This window comes from Macrobrachium nipponense, chromosome 35 (genome assembly GCF_015104395.2).
Source record: "Macrobrachium nipponense isolate FS-2020 chromosome 35, ASM1510439v2, whole genome shotgun sequence".
NCBI lineage: Eukaryota > Metazoa > Arthropoda > Malacostraca > Decapoda > Palaemonidae > Macrobrachium > Macrobrachium nipponense.
Window position 1 is genome coordinate 51,954,833 of NC_061096.1, and position 24,062 is coordinate 51,978,894.

A 24,062-nucleotide genomic window follows, 5' to 3' on the forward strand; every position below is an offset into this window, starting at 1 on the left:
GGAGGTTATCGGCGTTCTTCTCCTCGCCCGATCCGTCGAGCGCGGGGAGGGCGCTCGGTGCCCGATGTACAATTGTATTAGGGGTCTTCCACTCGTTCGGAGAGGGCTCACCCCCCCCGCGCGAGGGGACTTCCCCCCACCCCCCCACTAATCGCTACTACTGTTATTTTTCCGCAGGTGCTACTGCCACGAGGGTGGACCTTGGTGAGGTATGGGCGTCCTTCCATTTGCAGGGCGTGCTAGTGTCCAGGGGCTGCGGTTCTATGTCTGGGCCTACTGCGGTCACCCATGGAGTGGTGACCACGCAACCAGGTGACGACGTCCCTCCTCACCTGGTGTACTCGCCTCACGTGGTAACAGTCTTGCCTACAGCCGCTGTGAAGTGCCGTTCGCCGTACCGAGAGGGGGCGTGCCGCCGCCGCTCGTGGTTGCCGCGCTGCAGCGACCACACTTCCGCTGCCCTAGAGCTCGCCCCTGGACCTGCCGCCGGTACCAGGATGTTGCTGGCTGCTGCTCCACTTCCTGTGTTTCCGGTGCTACCTGCCGTACCTGCCGATTCTGGGTTGACTGTCCATGCAGTTGCTGCGCTGGCTGTCCCTGCCGTTGCTGCGCTGGCTGTCCCCTGCCGTTGCTGCGCTGGCTGTCCCTACCGATGCTGTGCTGGCTGTGCCTGCTGTTCCTGAGATGCCCATACCTGCTGATGTCGTCCCAGTTCGTGGTTGGTACTACCCAGACTTTGGTCTGTCTGTACAGGTGCGTCCGGGCCCTGTGGCTTCGGCTACAGCAGCCCCGGCTCCGCCCTGGATAGCAGATCTTACGTCTGTCCTGAGGAAGCTGACGAAGAAGAGGAGGAAGGGTGTCGTCGTCGTCGTCTTCATCTTCTTCATCGTCGTCGGCTGCCGCCTCTTCCCCTTCGACTTCTAAGGCTTCACAGCCGAGGAAGAAGAAGGTTGCCTCCTCCCTCCTAAGAAGTCTCCCTCGGAAGCTTTCTCGGGAACCCGTCTCACCTCGGTGGGACGGGAGGGGTTCCTTCCCGCTGGTCCTCCTGCTCCTTCGGGAGCGGGGCCCGTCTCTTCTTCCGCAAGGAAGAAGACTACGGGGACCAGAGGGGTACCGGCTAACACCGGTACTTCCTCGCCTGGTGTCAGTGGTTCTGCCACTGCATCAGGGTCCGTCTCGGCCTCTCGTTCACGGAGGTACCGAGTGTACGGTCGATCTTCAACCAGCGACCGTGCAGCCAGGAACCAGACCTCTGAGTCCGCTCAGCGTCAGGTTCACGGCACGGGGCGGAAGACTGGTGACAGCCGCTCATGCGACTCTCACCAGACCAGCTCTCACTCTCGCGGCGAACAGCTGGCTACCCGGGGACGTGACGGTCCACGACCGACCACGGGCTGAGGCTGGGAAGAGGTCCTCCCGTTCGCCGGTGCCAGCCACGGCTGGAACCAGCGACGTGACGTGCCGTGAGGACAGCACCGGTCTCACTGTGGAGACAGTGGAGCCTGCAGGTCGCCTGACCGTCGCTCTCACAGAAAGCGACCGGGTACGGCAACCAGCACCAGCTCTTCTGACACTCGAGATCGGGGACCAGCTGTGCCTCATGTCCGCTGCCGTTCTCCACAGCGAGACGGTTCGACCAGGCCTGCAGCTCGATCGCCACCGCGGGTTGGACGATCGCCTGCAGCCCTCCAAGCCTGCTGGTTCTGCCAGCGAGCGAGGAGGGAGCGTCAGGTCTGCCTCTCCCGTACCTTCAACCTCCTCGGGTTACACCGGGAGGAGCGAGGTATTGAGGAGTGATCGTGAGGGGTGCGCCCCTCATGATCCCACCACGACGCCCTACGTGCCAGGCACGGTTCTTGGACCGGCCAGGACGTATGCGCAAGTGGATGGGGAAGACCGAGAGGGCTGTCGCTGTTCCCCCTTCTTAGGAGGAAGGTTCTCGGAATATGCTCTTGTTCGAAGGGCTTAACGGTCCCACTCTGCAAGATGCTGTGACTTCCGAGATCCAGAGGAACTTTGCCGAGGTTACGGCGCTGATTCGTCAGCACAATGACCTCGGGAAGGATCGCCGCTTCCACCAGCAGAGCCACGTCTCGGCTCGAGTCGTTTTGGGGCCCGAGAGGGAACCCAAATCGACGGTGGGTCTGCCGCGATCGGAGCTTGCCGACTGTGTTGAACCAGGTAGTCTCTCGTCTCCGGACAAGAAGGCTCTCTCAGTTCTGGTCCGGTCGAACAAGCTACTTCACCTCCTCTACTGCGACAGAGGCGTTTCTACGTGTCTTCGGACACCGTATTTAAATACCCCTTCGGTCCTCCTGAGGTTTCGACCTCGACGAGGCTGGTAATGAGTCGGAGCGGTATCGGCTCTCTCCTGTCAGGTGTCGATCAGCCCCACCCAGACGACATTCACAGTGGCGGCAGACACTTACCTACAGTATGAGTTCGTAACCCTCCCCTCGGGGAAAACGTTTTCTCCTGACGATACGTTTTCCCAGGCTCTGAGAGGCCATCGCCGTAAGGCGATGGCTGCTCCTTTTCTTCTCCAACTGCTAGTTCCGCTGGGAAGGCGAGCCAGTATCCAATTCCTCCCCCATTCCCTCTCTCCTTACGGCTACGAGGGAAAGGGGAGGGATCCTACAGAGATTTCTCTGTAAGATCCCACGTTAGGGGCTGCGCTACCGGGGGACCTTCGGGTCCTACCCTGACGTAAAGCCCCGGTCATTGAGGAGGGGATCCTGCCCCTTTCTCGATTTCTACGGGAATCGAGAGGACCACCAGCCGATATCGTTTGACGAATTCGGTGGGGGTTTCGCAGAGTGCTTAGAATTCTACGGAATTTCTAGCGCACTCAAGAGTGTTCGAGTTTTTTACGATCTCCAAACACTTAGGCGAGACCACGGTCCAAAGTGAGCGAGAATCCCCGATAATTGTTACACGATAATCGGGAACCTCGCTTATGCTCGAATTCCTGTAATTTCTAGCATTGGAAGAAGACTGCTGCTGAAAGAAGAGTATCTCACAGTAGGCGCTTAACCTGGAATAGAGAAGAACGGACGGGAACTTCCAGTTTGGCTTGACTATCGTCTTCGGTATTCTGTTCACCATTGAAGCTTTCCTTTGGGAAAGACTTCTCCTTCACTCTCTTGACTAGAGAACGAAGGCGGTCGATCTCTCCAATCCTTATTCTCATTCCTCGAGGGGAAAAGATTTTAGGATGGAGGTCGTGGTACAGAACCTACAAATATACTACGTATATTACCCTCGCGACATGATTCTTTAACAGTTGAATTGTCCGTGGGGTAGGCGCATACCGTAGTTAACTCTACGGTTTGTGACCGAGACGAATTGTATCTTAATTGACCTGCAACTCGGGGTTGCCTGCAACCTCCAGCAGTTATCAGTTTCGATTTTAGATACTTGGTATTGTCATGACAACACCAAATCAGCTTTTTGTATTTACCGAAATCCGTTTCGGTTAAATATAATTGCTCGAGCGTATTCTTTTATGCTCGATGGTTCTAGCCGAAACGCATTCCTTCGTGGAATAATGGATTACCTGGCAACTCAGGATGACGAGTCACCGAGAGCTACTGCGTATTGAACTGCCTGATAGCGGCTCAGTATCAGCTAGGTCTCGGAGATGCACAGGTCGGTTACGTCTCTCTCCCCTGGTTGGATTGACTACCGAACCGTATCTCTGCCCAACAATCATGGACTTAGGTCTCTGATTAACGGGGATTCTCGCAATAATGAAGGACCATCTACTGCTGTGACGCTCGATTTCATCGCCTTCGACATTGCGAGAATTTTCAACAGAGATATCTCTTGGACTCTTTCATCTTTCTGTTTACCGCGGTACCAGAAGTCTGTACTAGTAACACCGCTGCATCGCACTGCGATAATGCGAATGATTTTTGCAGACATCTGAGTTTGTCTTCAAAATATCTCGTATTCGTAGGTGTGCAATTTCATTGCTCGCCCCGAATTAACAGATATGTCAGAAGACACGCCTACTCTCCGACCTGACAGCTCTACTTCCAAATGTTCAGCCCATGAGAAGCAGTTCTTCAGGCAGTAGTTCCCTGTCTTCATTACTGGAAGCGCTCCGCTTTTATTGCAACTACGATCCTCACCGGACAGCAATCAATAGCGGTTAGCGTTCTCAGTCTTTGTAGCACAGGTTCAGAATCTTGAGAATCCTTCTCTCGGTTCAGCTGTGAAGACGTAGGTTGCATTTTCTGTACACACCTTCGTCTTCAACGTCACATCGTTGGTTTGTTTTCTCCTTACCCGAGTAATCACTATACTATGAGATATCTTGCCATCAAGGACCTCGGTCTCTAGAAGGCAATTGACTTTCGCCTGTTGGGCACATGCCTTAAGAGAGTCATCACCTTGCCTTCTGGCATCGGTGACGAACAAATTATTTGTTTAGTCTCTTGGCATAACCCTTTTAAGGCGAAGGTCAACGTGACTTGCTCGGGTGCTTGGACAACTTGCCTCCTACCGAACGCAGTCAGTAGGACAGCTGTCAGAGCGCCCAAGTCTGTTACGAAACTATCGCTGTGGACTTAGTTCGGTTGTTCCATAACAATCTTTTCTTCGTCCTAACGGCTTGTCACAGTACCCATACCATCGACACCCACCATTGAGTGTCGGTGTCCTATCCACTACCAGAACAACAACGTCGCGGCAGACGGATAGACCAGTATGGGTACAGGACATCAACCGAAGTCGCGAAGAGGGATAGGTCATACGACCATTCCCTTCTTTTCCTCTGAGGTAATTGCATACTTTTCCTGCGAAGTCAGCATCCAGGGGGATGGGGATTCGTGACGCTCGATTTCGTACCGAATTCGTAGCGAAGACTCTGAACCCTTCGGTTCTGACGATCGGTTAGAGTCCTTCACAATCCCCTCCCTAATGGACTTCACCGCCTTCGATGCGAAGGAGATGCTGCTTTGTCCTGTGAAAGCGCGACCGCGCTTTCTGAAGAAACTCGACATCCCAGGCTGAGTGTTGAAGACTCTTCGTCAGCACCAAGATGACCTAGAAGTACACTCCCTCGAGTTACAACAAGAACTTCTTCTCCGTGGCGCAGGTACTGAAGGCAGGGGTCTGGTACAACCAGACCACTGGCACCTCCTTCTACCTTTTGGATATTGCCCACAGGTCCTTGGATCGTTTTCCTTAGGACCCGTGGTGGCTGCTCAACACGTTGTCTAGCTAACCCAGACCCTAGCAGGCTGAACAGCATCGAGTCCTGGTGTGACTGTAAGAATAGATAAGTGAATGAGAGAGTGACTGGCTTCTCTTCCTATCTTTTTCTACCCCTCTACCTGTGGGTAGGGGGATACGGTCATCACCTTGCTGGATAAGGAGCGAGATGCCGGTGAGCTACTCGACAGAGCCCCATCCTATCCCTTTTCACTAGGGATGGGAGCGAATATCCACCACTTCCTCCTACAAGGGGGGGAAGTGGATGCCAACAAGAGACAAACCATAACGTTATGTTGCCTCTTGCAAATAGGAACTTGTTCTTGTTTGCTGGTACGAAGAGATACGCTTGCCTCTCTCTTAGTACTTGGTCCAGAGGTCTGACCATTGATCCTGCGGTGCACACCCCGATCAATCGGACAGAGGCTTGGATCCCTCCCTCGCTCTTACGACCAGGGAGGCATTCCAAGGTTGGGCGAACACCAGTCTGTTCACAAAAGACTCAGATTCCTCCCACCAAGAAGTGAGTCTTCCTATTGTAAAAGGACCGAAGGTTTGTATGCCGTGTCGGAACAAATGACAATTTGTCCAAAATTGCATTTTTCCTAACTATACAAACCTGAGGTCCTTTTACACATAGCCCCACCTCATGCCACCCCTCACTCTGCAGTTTTTGCTTGGGCCAAAAGCAAAAGTGATTTGTTTACCTACCAGTCGCGCGCGCGCGCCTGTCGGACAAGCAGTTAACTACCGAACCCCTTGTTCGAAAGCTTACGACCTATCCAGCTGCCGCTAGTACCTTCCTATTGTAAAAGGACCTCAGGTTTGTATAGTTAGGAAAAATGCAATTTTGGACAAATTGTCATTTTGTTGATATTGTGTGGTTTCACACTTCCTGAGTTGATAGGTTATATCATTTGAAGTTAATATATTGTTTATTTCTGGGATTCCATTAGTGCTTGTTTATGTGCACATTTATCATTGTTCATTATAGTCTTTATGAGTTCTCTTTTTATTATGAAATAGACAGTGCAGCTCCAGACTAAGAGGAATCGTAAAGTTTTGCAAAATACATTTCAGTACATGCTAGAGTAGCAAAACTTTTGATATTTACAGTAAATAGAGCAAGCCATATAAATTTTTTTTTTACTGTAATATGAGTTTATTAAAGTTATGCGGTATGAACTGCTAGTCAAGATTCTTAAATTTGCAATTTTCTTTTGTAGCTATTGTATTTGTTAATTTGAAAATCGAGCATTCTCTCTCTCTCTCTCTCTCTCTCTCTCTCTCTCTCTCTCTCTCTCTCTCTCTCTCTCTCTCTCTCTCTCTCTCTCTCTCTCTCTCTGCAAATGTTCAAAAGAATGACATGCTTTACTGTTTTGCCACCTTCCTCCTTGTAGAAATTTGTTAATGTTTGGTGTTTCTTATGTAAAAAGATAATTCATTGAGTTTACTAAGTAATGGCTTTGAATTTATTATTTTTTTTTAATTTTCTCTTCATTTTTTCCCTTAATTTTACAGGAGTATGTTAAGCAGCAGAAGAAGAATGAAGTAAAGGAAAAAAAGGAAGAAGAATTGCCAGAGCACAAAGAAATAGCTGAGAAGATGGATTATTTATTTGACTTGTTAGATGCGCTCGCTAATTACCATTACACACCAAAAATGGTATTTGTTTTTATAATTTTATTATATATTTAAAAATTTGAATGAAATTGTGAGTCTAGAAAGTGGAAAAATTCCATATTATTTTTCAAGTGCAATATTTGTTCCTCTAGAGGTTTTAGTGGTATGCATATAATTTACATAAGGAGATATATCTTTTTCTAATTGCTTAAGACTTTTGTTTGAAATTTCTTTGAATGGCTCAAACTTGGAGGCTGTATGTAATATTACCATATAAGGTTTATTTTCATGTATAGGAAATAACTCTAATTTTACTTGAGCATGTTACTTGCTGCTGGCTTGTTACTCAACAGATGGCATTATCACTGAATTAAGAAACAGGTTTTCTATTGGTGTAGCATTCTGTCACTGCAGGAAGACTTGCCTTTTTTTCTTTTCTTTTGAGGACATCTCATTCACACTTAGTAAAGCCTGTGATGAGGTCTCTACCAATATTTGCCATTTACCTCATCATTCCTGTGGAGAAAGTTTGTACACCTTTTTTTGTTCTTAATGGATAGACAGCCAGGGATAGGAGTCATAGTTTCTTGTCATTGCAATGCTTATAGATCATTTAGACCAATGAGGTTAGCCAGACAAGTGTGCTAAGCCAATTTTTGGCTTTAAATCATATAAGTTATGTCACTAATAGTTTTGTAGGATAGCACGTTTTAAGTACACATGAACAACCCCAGGTGGAAAAGGTATCATTAGCAGTCTAATTTGGCACATAGCTGTTAGGCAGTCCAGTCGGCTGTATGTCTGGGCATTTGTCCTTTGGAGGTGTATGTTACTCCGGTATGTGTGCAGCACTCATTTCAGTCAATTAATAGAATATTATATCTTTGTATTTATTTGTTGTTTGTAGTTAGTATTGATTTGTATGTTCCTACTTCAGTCCTCATATATGTATTGAGTGTATACACTTCATTATCCCAAACTACCAGGTCTAGGTATGTGAGGGTTTTCACCCTTTTCTTTGTCCAGTCATATCCAAATTGCAGAATTAGACACATGTAATCTATAGTTTAATGTATGACACTTACCTGGCAGGTATATATATAGCTATATTCTCTGTTCCACCTGGCAGAAATTTTCAAAACTCGCGGCAATCGCTAGTAACCTATTAGTAGTTCAGGCAACCACCACCCCGTTACCGTGGCGCTAGCGCTAGGAACCGTTCCCAATTGGGCCAGATTTTCTCTGCCAGCCGAACCGGCAACATTGTTGGTGGTTCCCTGCTAGAATTTTCATTCTCGTTGCTGACTGATCTTGGATTTTGGTATTGTACTCGGAAACGTTAGCTTGGCATTCGCTTTGGATTGTTCTTTAAGATGTCTGACTCTGGAAGTATGTTTAGAGTGTGTGTAAAAGAGGGGTGTAAGGTAAGATTGCCGAAGGCTTCGGTCGACCCTCATACCGTTTGTAAGAAGTGTAGGGAGAATGTGTGTACTTGGGAAAATAGATGCATTGAATGTGAGAATTTATCAGAGAAGGTTATTATTATTAATAGGAGTTAGTTTTTCCAGACCTCTGAGTCTCAAGTAGACTCTTCTCGGGCTGGTTCTCAGGGATCAATCCTGAGAGAAAAAAAAAAAAAAAAAAAAAAAAAAAAAAAAAAAAAAAAAAAAAAAAACAAAAAAAAAAAAAAAAAAAAAAAAAAAAAAAATTAAGACTTTATTTGAGAAAGCCCGTCTTATTTAAAAAATTTATGATTTTATTAATTGAAAAATCCCTGCTTTCCGCAAGAATATTTTTCATTTCCGTACTCCGCAGATAATAGATCTTTCCTGGGTCCAATTTGGGCACTCAACAAGCAAATGCTGTACTGTCATGGGTGTTTGACATCTGTTACATTTCACTGGGTCAGCATGTGGTGTTGACATCAAGTGACCATGTGAGAATCCTTGGTGTGTCCTATAGCGTAGCACTTGCTAGGCATCACCTCTTTTGCTCTTTCCTCCTGTGAGGATGTTCTCCATGCATAGACTTCAGTTTTTATATTTTTAAGTTTATTTGTCGTTGGCACAGAGGCCCATTCTTCTTTCCAATCCTGGTAAATTAATGTTTTAACTGATTTTACCCAGTCTGACACTGGGGCATATGAAATTGTTGGAGGGATAGTGCAGGCTAATTTGGCAGCAGAGTCTGCATATTCATTTCCTTTTATTCCCACGTGTGCTGGGATCCAACATATTTCCATTGATATTCCTGATTGGAGGAGTGATGAATTTTTATTTGAATTTCCTGTACTATTTGGTTTCCTGGTTTATACTGTCTTATTGCATCTATAGCACTACGTGAGTCACTGAAAATAACAGAGACACTTGCTTTTGCCTCAGATATCATATCTAGAGCCATCTGTATGGCTGTGACTTCAGCAGTAAATACTGATGATATTGAAGGTAGGCTTTTTTTACTTAACATATTTTTCGAATATGCAGATGCTCCTACTCCACATTATTTTTGGAGCCGTCTGTATATATCATAAATTTGTTGCCTTTTCTTCTAATGTGCTCCAAAGCATGTTGGCGGTACATTTCCGTACTTGTCATTTGTTTCTTGAGTAGGTAAGACAGGGAGGTACATATCTTTACTCTATTTAAAATCCATGGTGGTGGCAATTCCATTGGTGGGTGAAAAATTGGATTCATATTATGTATGTTCATTATGTATCTAGCTCTTTTTGGGAAAGAGCTAGTACTATTAACTGCTGTTACTTGATTACAGTTTTGGAAGCAGTAAGTTGCAGGAGACGATCCCGCTTGTAATGAAAGACCTCTTTGTATTGTTATTAAATTACGGTGATGGTTTTAAGGGCAAAACACCTGCCTCCACCAAAAGTGAGTTTGTTGGGGACGATCGGAAAGCTCCTGTGCACAATCGCACGCCTTCATGGTGCACTGCATCGAGAGATTTTAATGCAGATTCTGAGGCGGATGAATATATTGGACAGCAGTAATCTATATGGATAAGACTGTTGCCTTATATATCATTAATAAAATGTCTCGCTTTGCTCCCCAATTAGTGTGTGATAACTTTTTTAATATGGCAAGGGCTTTGATGCCCTTGGCTTTAATGTATTTGATGTGCTCTTTCCAATTTAAATGTTGATCAAATATTACTCCTAGATACTTGATTTTTGTACAAAATTGTATTTCAGTGTTATAAAGATGCAGTTTGATTGTTTGGTTCTTCATCCACCTTTTGTCTTTGTAGAAGACGATTGCTTTTGTTTTATCAGTTGAAAATTTAAATCCAACTGAATTTGCCCAACTACATATATTTGAAATGGCAGTACTGAGAACTCTCTGAGCATGTCTCAAATTACTACTCGTATAGTAAATGACAAAGTCATCAACATATAAACTGTTTTTTACACCACTTGGTAAATTTATAGTAATGTCATTGATTGCTAAAGCAAACAATGTACAGCTCAAGACACTACCTTGAGGGATTCCTTCTTCCAGTTTATAGGTTACTGAGTAGGAATTTTCTACTCTTACTTGAAAAGTTCTGTTTGTTAAGAAGTTCTTAATAAATATTGGTAAGTGGCCTCTTAGTCCCTTGGAGTGGAGTTTTTGCATGATGTTATGTTTCCATGTTGTATCGTATGCTTTTTCTTTATCAAAAATATAGCTACTGTTAATTTCTTTTGTTCAAAGCCTTTTTTGATATGATCTTCTAAATGTGTTAAGGGATCTAGGGTTGATCTGCCAGCTATTGAACCAGATTGTGTTGGTGTTAAAATGGATTCTTTGGTTATTACATACGTTAATCGTGCATTAACCATTTTTCTAAGATTTTGCATAGGCAACTTGTTAGAGATATCGGTCTATTAATTGGATGGATTACTTGCATCCTTTCCTGGTTTGTTTATTGGAATAATTATGGCATGTTTCCATTTATCAGGAAAGACACGTTTTAGCCAGATACTTATTGTAAAATTTTAATAAATATGATTTAGCTATAGGAGCTAATTTTTCTATCATTTCAAATGATATTTTATCATATCCTGGTGCAGAGGGATGACAAGAGTTGATGGCATTATCTAGTTCATCCTATGTTAAATATAGTTATATTCCAGGTCTTCAAGAGTTTCAAAATTGAGTATTATATTTTCTTTTTGTTTTCTGATACTTTGAAAATGTGTATCTAGGCTGGAGTAAGCACTGATGTTTTCAAATGTTTCCCAATTATGTTTGATATTTCATAAGTATCATGGTATATTTTTCCATTTAAATGTATTGCACTTCTTGGAGGTCTTATATGTTTTCCATTGATTTTCCTTATCTTTTGCCAGATATCCCTTGTGGATGTGTTTGAAGATATGTTTGAGACATATTCCCCTTCCATGATGCGATTTTTTCAGCTATTACCGTTTTTCTAAATTTGGCTGTATATTTGTTATATATGTGGTTTAATGTGGTTAATTGTTATGTTTGTTATAACTATTTGTTTAATATGTTTATACTATAGGGCATTTTGTTGAGTGATTTAAGGCGAGTTTTGAGTCTGTTTTTGGAATTGCGACTCAATATATGTTTTATTTTAACTTGTAATGTTGTTAATGTTGGATTCCACCATGGGACCCAATGGGGATTTTGTGGAATGTGTTTTGGTTTTGGTTTTTGGAATACTTTTATCTGCAGCATTTATTATGAAGTTTGAGAAGGATTCACATGTAGTATTGTGATCTTCATTATGTGGGAATGGTGGTATGTTTCGTGTGTATAGGAAATATTTATCCCAGTTAGCTTTTTGGATATTATATCTTGTAGGTGGCAATATTTTGACATTACTTAAGTAGTTCAGAATGATTGGGAAATGGTCACTTGTGTATGAATCGTCTAGGACGTTCCATTCAAATTTCTCCGCTACATCATTTGAACATAATGAAATGTCAATTGAAGAAAAGGTTAGGTGTGTATTTGAAAAATATTGGTTTTTGGAACTTCACTTTCATTGAGACAATACAGGTTGTGTTTCATTATAGTATTCTCTATGTTGATTCCGGATGTGTCAGTGGGGTTATTAATATCCCATAATGGATTATGTGCATTAAAATCTCCTACTATAAGTAGTGGTTTCCTGTATACTTTTGCTAATAAGTTCAGAAAAATTCACTGAAATTTGCATTGAAATTTGGTTGGTTTATATAAATTACAAATAGTAATTTTACTTTTATCAGGCATATACAGTTTAATTGATGTTATTTTGATATGGCATAGATGGTATGTCAACAGTTCATATGTAATGCATTATGAAACGTATATGGCTGTGCCTAATTTTCCACCGTCAGTTGGTGAATAACAGGCAATTTTATAGTGTTGGATATTTGTAGGGTTACTTCCTATATGTTGTAGACATATGCACATTGGGTTGTGGTCTCGTATGATTCTTTGTAATTCACCCAGACGTAGTCGGGTTAAGTTAAGAGACCATTTATATTCCATTGAATGATTTTTATATTCCATTATTGGGAGGAATTGGTGTTAAATTCTGTAAATTGATTGCTGATTTTACTTTGTCTCGTAGTTTATATGCATTTGAATTTATTTGTGGTTTTTTAATCATTGTATTTGTATGTTGGTTATTAGATTCTGCATTGTTTTGTTTTTTCATAGTTGAATATTAATAAGTCTATTTTTGATTTTATAATTTCCTTTTTGTATTTTAAGGATTCAGAACATAATTCGTTCTCATGTTGGTGTGTTAAAGGGCACCTCCTTAATTTGGTAAAATTGTCAATACAATTTCGTACTGTGTCCTCTGTCTTGGTAGTTAGTTGGTTATATGTACTTACAAAGCATTCATTACAACCACAGATGAAGCATGTTTGGTAATGTTAATTATTGGTTCAGAAGTTTTTGGTCTAGCTTTAGAAATTTCTGGTTTTGTAATTCTATTGTTCCTTTTCTGTAGTGATAAGGACTGTTGGTTTGAGGGGTTATTTGTTTTGTTGTTAATGGGATATTTCGGTCTTGTGGATGGTTGGGGGTGATAGTTATATTTTGGTTTGGTTTAATGGTATGATTTTCATTAGTATTATTTGATGGAAATTGTAAAGAGTGATCTTACTGTCCAGATGTTGGCTGTTTGGATTGAGATTGAGGGTAATTGTGTTTTCACTTGTGATGAGGTTAGTTTAATATCTTTTTTAAAATGTTCTCCTGGTGTATTTGGAGTCTCTCTGGATTGATTGTAATTTTCAATATTTACTTTTTTTCCCTTAGGTGGGGTTCTTTCTAGAATTCTTTTCTTTTTGCCAGTTCGATTATCATCATTATTTAATTCTTCTTCTATTGGAAGTTCTTTTCCATGGATAACTGAATCATCTATGTTAGTGGTGGTATTGGTTGTTGTAATATCATTTTTATTTTGGGTTTCAGTATTATTGGTATGAAATCCAGTTTCCATGTTTATACTATCTTGTTTGTCATTGTGCTGTTTGATGTCTTGATTTTTAGTCACATTTGAAAAGGTGGGGGTTTTGGATGGATTGTTAACGCCTCTTACTTTTAGCTCAAGTCTGGATTCCATGGACTGACATTCCTGTCCTATTTATTAAACAACTGAAGTTCTGTATTATATTGGTAAAATGAACACTCCTTAGATTTTGCGTGATGGGCTAGTCCACAATTAATACATTTTGATTGATTACAGTTCCAATTAGTGGTATGGTCATCTGATGCACAGACTGCACATATAGCTTTATTACGGCATCTTTTGTATGTGTGTCCATACCTTGAGCACTGTGTACATTGTAATGGTTTAGGAACAAAAGGACGAACTTCTCTATTTTGTCCAAGAATTTTTATTTTAAATGGCAAGTCTTGGCCTGTAAATTTTATTTTGGCAATGTTGATATTTTTACTTTTATCTTTCCTACTTGAAATCGAGTATATTTCTAAATCGTGGATATTGTTATATCTCAATTTTAGGGAGTCTAGCAATAGTTGTTTTGAAGGAAGCTCCTGCTCGCTATTGGGTAGGATGACTGTACCCTGTACATAATTCAATGTTTCGTGGCTTGTAATTATTACCTTTATATTATTTATTTCTGTTATACTTAAAAAGGCAGTGGACTGCTTTTTATTGGTTACTTGGATAAGCCATTCATTGTCCTTGATGTGTCTGCATTCCATGTCTTGTGTTGGATATATGTTAAGTAATTTGTTTTCTAGCATCGCTGCTGAGATTTTGTTGTCAGCTTTTTGAGGACTAGAAATCTTGACCAATTGTCTGGTCCAAAGAGGTCATCAAAATGTACCAATGTGGGATTAAGTCGGTAATTTTTGTTTCTCTTTGGTCCTTGTTTTATGTATGTTGCTTGTCTATTATGATTTTTATATTTTTCTGTATTGCTGGGAGGATTATTTGTCTCTAATTCAGAATTATTGTTCATCATATATGGTTCCATTGTTACGATATTGGAGTTTACCAATTTATTTTTGTTTGTTTCTTTTTTATTTATGCACTCTATTGGTTTTCTGGCTCTGCTGCTTTTACTTGGAACAGGGTTGTTCCTTTGTATCTTTTATAGTACTTTCACTGCTTGTGGCAGTACCTAGGAAATTCGGGAGTGACGTGCCAATGGTCATCAACTGTGCCGTAGTTTTTCCATCATGGGGCCCAGGGGTAACTCAAATCATTTATTTCACAGTTCATAAATTTTGAGTTTTTACAAAAAAAAAAAAAAAAAAAAAAAAAAAAAAAAAAAAAAAAAAAAAAAAAAAATTCTTGAAAAGATATCATTGGCCCTTCGCGAAGTTAAATCTTCTGCCAAAGGCACAAGTGAGAAAGGACTCCCAAATGTCCGCATCCCTACCCTACCCCAAAAGGGGATGGCATAACATGATTAGTATGGCCCAAGTGTAAGCAGAACCCGCTTGCTAGGACTAAGAGTATTATGTTAATACAATTATCCCCATCCTAATCACATTATGGGCAAACTGGATAGAATGCCGAGAGTTCTATTCCTAGAACCAGGCCCCCCCTGGAATCCGTGGTCCAGCTCCACAGAATAGTTCCGCCTGAAAAACAGGTCCGAACATTGTCGGGTAGATGATGGATCTACCACAGTTCTCACTATTTAGCTTCGGATTTTAACTCCACGTTAAGCCATGATATGTTTTCTCATTTATTTGCTTTCAAAAATTTTTGGCAAAAATGGAAAAGTCCACATAGTTTACTCGAAAATATATAATGTCAATATGGGACTCTTGGGTTCGAACCTGGGAAGAGATTCCTGAGGTTCGAGAGCCCCCTCACCACGTCAAGGTGGTCCCAAAATGAGGGGGATCAGAGAAGGAATGGAAGGTCTTTATGAAATATGTTGAGAGACTTGAGAAAGATCGTGTAAGGAGATCTGTTTCTCGTAGTGAGAAGTCAAATTCTTCGAGTAAAAGGAGTGATTGTATTTCCTCTCCAGCTCCTTCTAATGTAGAATTGGTAGTTCCTTCTCCCCAGGTATCTCCTGCGCCCGCTGCTGTATCGGAGGAGACGAACGAAACAAATATTGTGAAAGTGTTCGCTGCCCTTGCGTCCATGGGCGACCAGATACAGCGACTTACAGACAAAGTTAGTGCTTTCGATGTCAGTGAAAGTGTAGTGGAGGGGGCGTCTGATCGTCTCTCTCGTGCTCCTAGACCTAGACCTCTGTCAAGCTCCCAGACCCAAGGGAGAAGGCATGTCGACAGTCGAAGGGAGGCGAGAGAGGTTTTGTCACGGTCAGGCGTCCCTTCGAACAGTCCTGTTGCAAGTTCCCAGGCTGTTGCAGTTCGCCGCAGAAAAGGCGTAACTGGAAGTGTGCGTCCTCGGAAGGTTCGACTTCCGAGCGGGAACGTCGGTATGCAGTGGTTTCTCGGCCGCTCAAGAGGACGTTCAGGACGTCAACGGCTCTCGAGAGACAGGCGCAAGACAGTGAGGCTTGGAGTAGTCCTGAGGTGTTGTCATCCTCGGAAGACGGGGACACAGTGCCGATCAAGAGGAAAAGGTTTTCTCGTACTAGAGAGGACGCAGGACGCACTGGTGATATACGTCCTTCTCGGCATGGTATTTCCATGGGAGAATCGCCTCCATCTTCTTATGTATCCTCCCCTCGTAATTCTCCGTCGGGTAGAGTACAGGATCGCTCTCCTTTAGGTCGCAGTCCAGCTCGCAATCCTCATCCTTCGTCGTCTACCATGCAGGAGGATGGTACGAAGCATTTCTTACGGGAAATGCAGTCCAAGTTGGCGGTACTGGTGAAGTCTTGGGATGCTTCTGAACAACCATCTTCGAGGCGTAAGGACGATTTCCTTCCCATTAAGTCTTCTAAAAGGGAAGACAAGGACGCGTTCGCCGAGGACGCAGGGCGAACTGACGCTAGGAGGAAAACAGTTTCCGAAGAAGCAGGACGCAAACGTCAGGACGCAGGCGACAGGAAGCAGGCGTTTCTACGATGGACGCAGGACGCAGGCGGCAGGACATCGAGAGGCGGCAGGACGCCGACGCCTCGGTAGCCGCAGGACGCAGGCGGCAGGACATCGAGAGGCGGCAGGACGCCGACGCCTCGGTAGCCGCAGGACGCAGGCGGCAGGACGCTAGTCCGTCAACGGAAAACGTCAAATTCGACGACGACTTACAAGACATTTCTGCAGAAGAAGAGTTGGAAGTAATTGAAGAAAAGATTACGGAACCTTCGTCAGATTATAAGGTTCTGACTTCACGTCTTATTGCTGTTTTTGAGGGGGAATTTAAACCGACAGCTCCGTTATCCCCCTTATCACAGTTTTCCAAGACTAGGACTCCAAAGAAGTCCTCTTTCCTGAAAATGACGATGTCAATTTCAGCGAAGAAGGCCCTTCAACGGGTGAATGACTGGATGAAGGAGAAGAAAGAAGCGGGAAAATACTCTTTTGTTTTTCCTCCAGCTAAGTTAGCTTCTAAATCAGGAGTATGGTACGCTACTGGAGAAAGTCTAGGCCTGGGAGTACCTGCCTCCTCCCAGGGGGACTTCTCCAGTATAGTAGACAGCTCTCGCAGACAGGCGTTACAGTCGGCCAAGGTCTGGTGGACGTCTTCGGAATTTGACCATCTATTTAAAGGGATTTTTAGGACTTTCGAAGTCTTCAATTTCTTGGATTGGTCTTTGGGAGCGTTAGCGAATTCCCTAGGAGAAGAGGATTCGCAGGACTTAGAAATAGCTAAGAGCATTATGTCCTGCATGGATAAGGCTCTTAAGAGACGGAACGAACGAGCTGGCTTTCGTTATTCAAAAGCAGGAGTGCTTAAGAAGAGATCGCTGTTGTGTTCATTCGCCTCAAAGGAGTTTCTAACTCTCAGAAATCGGAGTTACTGTTCTCTCCCCTTTCGAAACAGCTGTTTCCTTCAGAGGTGATTAGGGATATAGCGCTATCCCTTTCGCAAAAAGCCACTCAAGATCTTCTTTCGTCTTCAGTTAAGAAGTTCTTACCAACCAAGTTGGTGAAGAAGACGCCAAAGGATACTAGACCGTCGCAACAGCCCTTTCGAGGAAGAACATTCGCTCGACCTGCCTTTAGGGGTAAGAGAGTACCCGCGAAAAGAGGAGCCAAGACCCCCTCTAAAGAATGAGAACTCAGTCCTCCAGACGAAAGTGGGGAGCCAGACGTTCAAGGTTTCTGGGAAGTTTGGCAAGATATGAAGGCAGATCCCTGGGCTGTCAACGTAGCTCGGGAAGGATACAAAGATTCCTTTCTTGATAAGACCTCCTCTCGCAACATCTCCGAGAGCCCTCGGGCAAATTACAACGATTTAGAGAAGAAAGCGGCTCTGTGGGAGCAAGTAGCTTTCCATGCTAGAGAAAGGAGCAATAGAACCTGTTCTGGATCACGAATCTCCGGGATTTTACAACCGTCTGTTCCTGGTTGCAAAGTCCTCGGGAGGTTGGAGGCCAGTGCTGGACGTAAGTCAACTGAATCTTTTCGTAGAAAAGACCAAGTTTACTATGGAGACGAACGATTCAGTACTGGCAGCGGTACGTCCAGGGGACTGGATGGCGACTCTGCTCTTACAAGACGCATACTTTCATATTCCGATTCATCCAGGAAGCAGGAAGTATCTAAGGTTTGTGATTCAGGACAGGGTCTTTCAGTTCAAGGCCCTATGCTTCGGCCTTTGCACAGCCCCTCAAGTGTTCACGAGGATGATGTCCAATGTGGCGAGATGGTTACATTTAAGAGGGATCAGAGTGTCGTTGTATCTGGACGACTGGTTGATAAGATCCCAGTCAAGAAGTCAATGTCTGGAGGACGTGAGTCAAACATTGGACTTAGCAAAAGACCTAGGTCTGGTAGTGAATATGGTGAAAGTCCCATTTATGGAGCCCCAAACAACAGAGTAGTTTATTTGGGGATTCAGATATCGGCAGTGACTTTTCGGGCTTTTCCGTCCCCCGAAAGGCAAGCCCAAGGCAGTCAGAAGGTGCAGGACTTTCTAAAGAAAGACCGATGCTCTGCAAGAGAGTGGATGAGTCTACTGGGCACACTCTCTTCGCTAGAGAGGTTCATTTCTTTAGGAAGACTGCACATGAGACCTCTTCAGTTTTTCCTGAAGGATTCATGGCCAAGAAAATTGCAACCGGATTCCTTCCAGTTTCTAATTCCGGCCGAAGTAAAGGAGGAATTAAAGTGGTGGCTAACTCCAGGCAGGTTAGCAAGAGGGATGTCGCTTCAGCAGAAGAACCCAGACCTCGTCTTGTTTTTCCGACGCGTCGGACGCGGGTTGGGGAGCGACATTAGGCCCTCAAGAGGTGTCGGGACTTTGGAACAAGGACGAAACAAAGTGGCACATAAACAGGAAGGAACTGTTGGCAATTTTCTTGGCTTTGAAGCACTTCAGAGAGTTGATTCGAAACAAGACAGTGCAGGTCAACTCGGACAACACCACGGCTCTGGCATATATTCGAAAACAAGGGGGAACTCATTCTTTTACCCTTTACAATCTGGCAAAAGAAATTCTGCTTTGGGCAGAAGAGGAAAAGGTCGTGATACTCACCAGGTTTATACAAGGAGAGAAGAACGTGAGTGCGGACCTGTTGAGCAGAAGAGAGCAACTTCTCTCGACGGAGTGGACGTTGCACATGGAGGTTTGCCAGAGCCTGTGGAAGTTGTGGGGCCGTCCGGTAATGGATCTGTTTGCGACAGCCAGAACAAAAAGGTTACCAACATATTGCTCTCTGATTCCAGACCAGGAAGCAGTGGCGGTAGATGCGTTCCTGATGGATTGGTCAAACTTAGATCTGTACGCTTTTCCTCCGTTCAAGGTGCTGGGGAAAGTGATGAAGAAGTTCAGGGAGAGCAAAGGAACGAGGATGACCTTAATAGCCCCGTTTTGGCCGGCCCAAAGTTGGTTCACAGAGGTACTGGAATGGACAGTAGATACGCCAAGGACTCTTCCTCTAAGAGTAGATTTACTCAGACAACCCCACTTCGACAGGTTTCACAAGAATACCCTCGCTCTGGGTCTGACTGCGTTCAGACTATCGAACGTCTGGTCAGAGCGAGGGGATATTCTAGAGAGGTGGCCAGTGCAGTGGCTAGAGCCAGAAGAACCTCCACAATCACGGTGTATCAGTCGAAGTGGGACAACTTCCGGAAGTGGTGTAAGAACAGGAAAGTGTCTTCATCCAGTACCTCTGTGACCCAAATCGCAGATTTCCTTCTTTACTTGAGAAAGGATTTACACTTGTCAGTTTCGACAATCAAAGGTTATAAGAGTATGCTAACCTCAGTGTTTAGACACAGGGATCTAGACATCTCGAATAACTTAGATTTGAGAGATCTGATTAGGTCGTTTGGGACGAAGAAACAATCAGAAGGCAGGCCACCTGCTTGGAACCTGGATGTGGTCTTGAAGTATTTAACTTCTAGCAAATTCGAACCGTTAGAGGAGTCCTCTCTGAGGGATCTTGCTAAGAAGACGATCTTTTTAGTAGCATTGGCAACTGCTAAAAGAGTTAGTGAGCTTCAGGCCATATCGAAGAAGGTTGGATGGAGACACGGCAATGCAGTGTGTTCATTCCAAGAAGGTTTCTTGGCCAAGAATGAGGATCCATCTAATCCTTGGCCAAGATCCTTTGAAGTTTTGGGTCTAGCTGAATTGGTCGGTAACGAGCAAGAAAGAGTTCTCTGCCCAGTGAGAGCGTTGCGATGTTATATAGAAAGAACAAGAGTTATCAGAGGGAAGTCTGATGCTCTGTGGTGTTCAGTTAAAGACCCCACTAGACCCATGACGAAGAACGCTCTAGCCTTCTTCATGAGAGAGAATTAAAGAGGCTCATATGTTGTGTGAAGAGCAGAGCTTTGGTATTTTGAAAGTGAAGGCTCATGAAGTCAGGCAGTGGCGACTTCATTAGCTTTTAAAAAGAATTTAGCCCTCAACAGGAAATCATTGAATCCACATATTGGAGAACTAATTCAATATTTGCGTCTCATTATCTGAGGGACGTTCAGACAACCTTCGATAATTGTCAGACGCTAGGTCCATACGTGTCCTCGGGTACAGTATTGGGCAAAGGAGTTACTACCCCATAACCTTCTTTTAAGCTAGTTGATTTTAGTAGGTGATGGTGTTTTGTGTTTATTGGTCGTCTGAGAAAAGGAAGTGCGGGTACTTTTCTCAGTCGTGTTAGTATTATCTGGTGATGGTGTGTGTGTAGTTCAGGTAAATGATATGTTACTAGCTTGAATGCCGTGGCATAAGAGGGCTGTAAGGATCTGTCAACACATTGGTCACGTCCAGTTGTCAGTTCCAGTCTTAGCTTCTTCAACATACAGGACACTTCCTTGTTGAGAGCTACTAAGGTTAAGCAGGCTTAGAGGCAGGACCTATCAAGTCAGCTACCTTAGCAGGTAAGGAACCTAGAGTTTTAATAATATTTTAATAATATTTTTATACTCTAAGAATGTTGCTGTCCTTGACCCACCTCCAAATGTGTCAATCAGCTATATATATACCTGCCAGGTAAGTGTCATACATTAAAATGAAGTTTTTATGATAAAACAAAGTTTAATGTATACTTACCTGGCAGGTATATATAATTTAATTCCCACCCGCCTCCCCTCAGGGGACAGGGTTCAGAGAAAATCTGGCCCAATTGGGAACGGTTCCTAGCGCTAGCGCCACGGTAACGGGGTGGTGGTTGCCTGAACTACTAATAGGTTACTAGCGATTGCCGCGAGTTTTGAAAATTTCTGCCAGGTGGAACAGAGAATATAGCTATATATATACCTGCCAGGTAAGTATACATTAAACTTTGTTTTATCATAAAAACTTCATGTTTATATTAAAAAATCATGTATAGTTTAACGTTTTTCATTTTGTGTATAGCTTGGTGTGTGATTTATTGTTTAATCTGAAAGATTTCTAAACAAAAAACTTATGCCAGAAATTAGTAAAATTTTTGTGACTATGTACATTGTGCCCAGTAACTTGGAACATTGTTTTATTACGCATAAAGCATTAATGAACCAGATCTTTTAGATAATGTTTGAAAACTTTTAAAATTTTAGATCATACAGCGTCAAGCAAGGCAGTTTAAAATCTCTCTGCAACCCTTGAAATGTTCCTGTTTAAATTATGCTTTCTTTTGCAGCTTGCACCAGATGTAAAAATACAGAGCAACCTTCCAGCTATTACCATGGAGGAAGCTACACCCGTCACAGCCTCAGAAGGCACTCTTCTTGCACCTCAGGAAGTTCTTGGTGAGTGGTTGCAATCTTTGCCTTGTATACTTAGACTTTTGAAAGAACATTTGATGTAAGCTTTAATGTTTATTAAATTATTAACAATATTTGAAAAAGGAATCACAATTGAGGAGGTTTAGGGAATGCAGATGTTCAGAGTGAAAAACTTTGCTACCAAGCTTCAACAACTGAATTGGGTATATTCATATGAGAGACTCCAGGGTTGTACTGTATACCTAGGAAAAGTGCATTTTTTTTTATTAAAAGTCTTAGCAAATACATACTGGTTATTTTATATTCTACTTTCTACTGTTTAAGTATTGCATTAAGAATAGTGGAGTTTTGTGCTTGCAAAAGCTTATGTCAAGCTAACCCTCAAGGTTCACTGTTGAAAAATTCAGCAAAATTTTCTTTACTGCAAATAACTGTGTGATCCTTGAATGTTGAAACTGTAGATATAAAGATGATGTTGATCTGTAATATAGTAGATTTCCAGTTTTTTTTATTATGCATAATTGTGTAATTGCCAGTTTTACTTGCTTGCAGCACCTGTCCAAGGAGAGTTGAAAGGTAAATCTGAACTCACAGACACTGACAAAAAGCGAAGCCGACGTGCGAAGAAAGCTATCCAGAAGAAGAAGGCCAAAATACAAACAAAGAAATTACAAACAAAGCTTAAAAAGAATGCAGCTACCGGGAAGAAGCTTGATATGAAAACAACTATCAAATTTGTGGAGAAAGCTGTGAAAGCTAAGCAGGTTAAATTGGTAAGTAAAACTTTTTTGATCCAGAATCTAAAATCGGCATTGTAATGAATAATTGTTTCATCATAACCCCATTAATCATATATATGCCTTATTTCTTCAGTCTTCAGGGTCACCAGTTTCATGATTGACAGATATAAGCATTATGTATAGTGCATGTTCATTGTAGATCCTCTGGTATATGTCTGATAACTAACTCACCAATTTTTTAGCATCCATTTGTGTAACAGGTTTAACTTCAGTTACCAGGTATAGCTTTGAGGTGACCAACTTTGGCTAGTCTTCATCAATTGCAGCATATTCTTTTAAATTGCATGTTTTTGAAATGCAAGATCAGCTCAGAATTATGAATACACCTTACAGTGTGAAGCCTGTTCATATTTAGTGATGCCATCTTCAGAAGTTAGACAGAAAAAGAATAAAAGTCCAATGTAAACAGATATTACACAGTACCACTATTAAATGGCAATGCATCCCATAATGCATCAAGGAACTCCACTGGAGGTTCCCATCTTGTATTTACCATGAGAATAATAGTGGAGGAAAGGGTCCCAAGGAGTGGATGAGAGGAAAAACTTGTGCAGTATGTAGATGTTGTTCCTTGTGCTGCTGATAAGTCATTTGTGTAGGTATAGGAAACAGCTATTCTATCCCCAACTTAGCAGTTTAAAGTATGAATGGAGTAATGATCATTGTTTTCATAGGGGCAACCCCATTTTAAAAAAACAGTACTTATGTATTAAAATTCAATATATAATTGCAGCAGTAATGTGATGTAGTCTATTATAATAATGATATCATAGTAATAACACAACAGTGTATAACTTGAAAGGTGCAAAGGAAATAGTTAGGTGAAAAAGTAGTTATGGAGTGTCTGAAGGGGGAAAAGAGTGGTTGTGGAATTAAGGTACAAGATTTACTTAGGCAGATTTCTAAGGCTTTCAAAGATTGGAGGGCGAGATGTGCAGGGACATGATTTGGGCGTATCAGGTGTCATCAAAGATACAGAAAGAGATATATTACCTGGGGCTAGTGGCATAAAACAAAATTGATAAGGTTATTATAAGGCTCTTTTAAGCAGAAAATGGAAGAGGGAATTTGGGGATGGTGGAGGGGCTGTTGATGGAGATAGAATCTACAGAAGAGAAGTAAAGAAGGCTTTCAAGTAAAATGAAGAATGGCAAAGCACCAGAGCTATCAGAGGTGTGAGTAATGCCAATTGACTGGAAAGAAAGTCTGATGGCAAGTGTGTTTGGTCATTATAATAGAACTTTCGTTGAAAGTTTTTGAAAGAATACTTGATGTGAGATAAAAAGAAGCTGGAAGGAAATTAGCAGCTCTAAGGCTGTACTGTGTATTTTTAGACCTAGAGAAGGCATTTGATAAAATAGCAAGGAAGTTAGTGTTTTGGTGTTTAACAGGCGAGTACAGACTTAGCCTATTTGTATTTTTACTAGCTATTTATGTATTAGGTGAAGGGGCCGTGAATTAAAATCTTTGGGACATTTTCTATACAAATGATCTGGTGCTTATAGCAGAGACTGAAAAATCTGCAAAGAAGGGTAGTAGAGTGGCTGGAATCTCTTCATTAGGGTGGTACAAAGGTAAATATGAGTATGAGTATATAGGAGAGGCCTAGATTTAAAACAGGCAGACGATTTCACACTCACAGAACCTGCTTTAAGACAGGAAGGAGGAGGATGCTAAG

General features: G+C 42.7%; 1 protein-coding gene across 1 annotated transcript in view; it reads left to right on the plus strand.

Annotated features, from left to right (window-relative positions):
- The window catches only part of LOC135208762 (U3 small nucleolar ribonucleoprotein protein MPP10-like), a 51,950-nt gene that overhangs the window by 26,477 nt on the left and 1,411 nt on the right, over positions 1-24,062 (plus strand). The window contains exons 7-9 of the mRNA XM_064241269.1: positions 6,739-6,882; positions 21,500-21,608; positions 22,137-22,357. Coding sequence (XP_064097339.1) covers positions 6,739-6,882; positions 21,500-21,608; positions 22,137-22,357 — 474 coding nt within the window. The remainder of the gene's footprint in view (positions 1-6,738; positions 6,883-21,499; positions 21,609-22,136; positions 22,358-24,062) is intronic.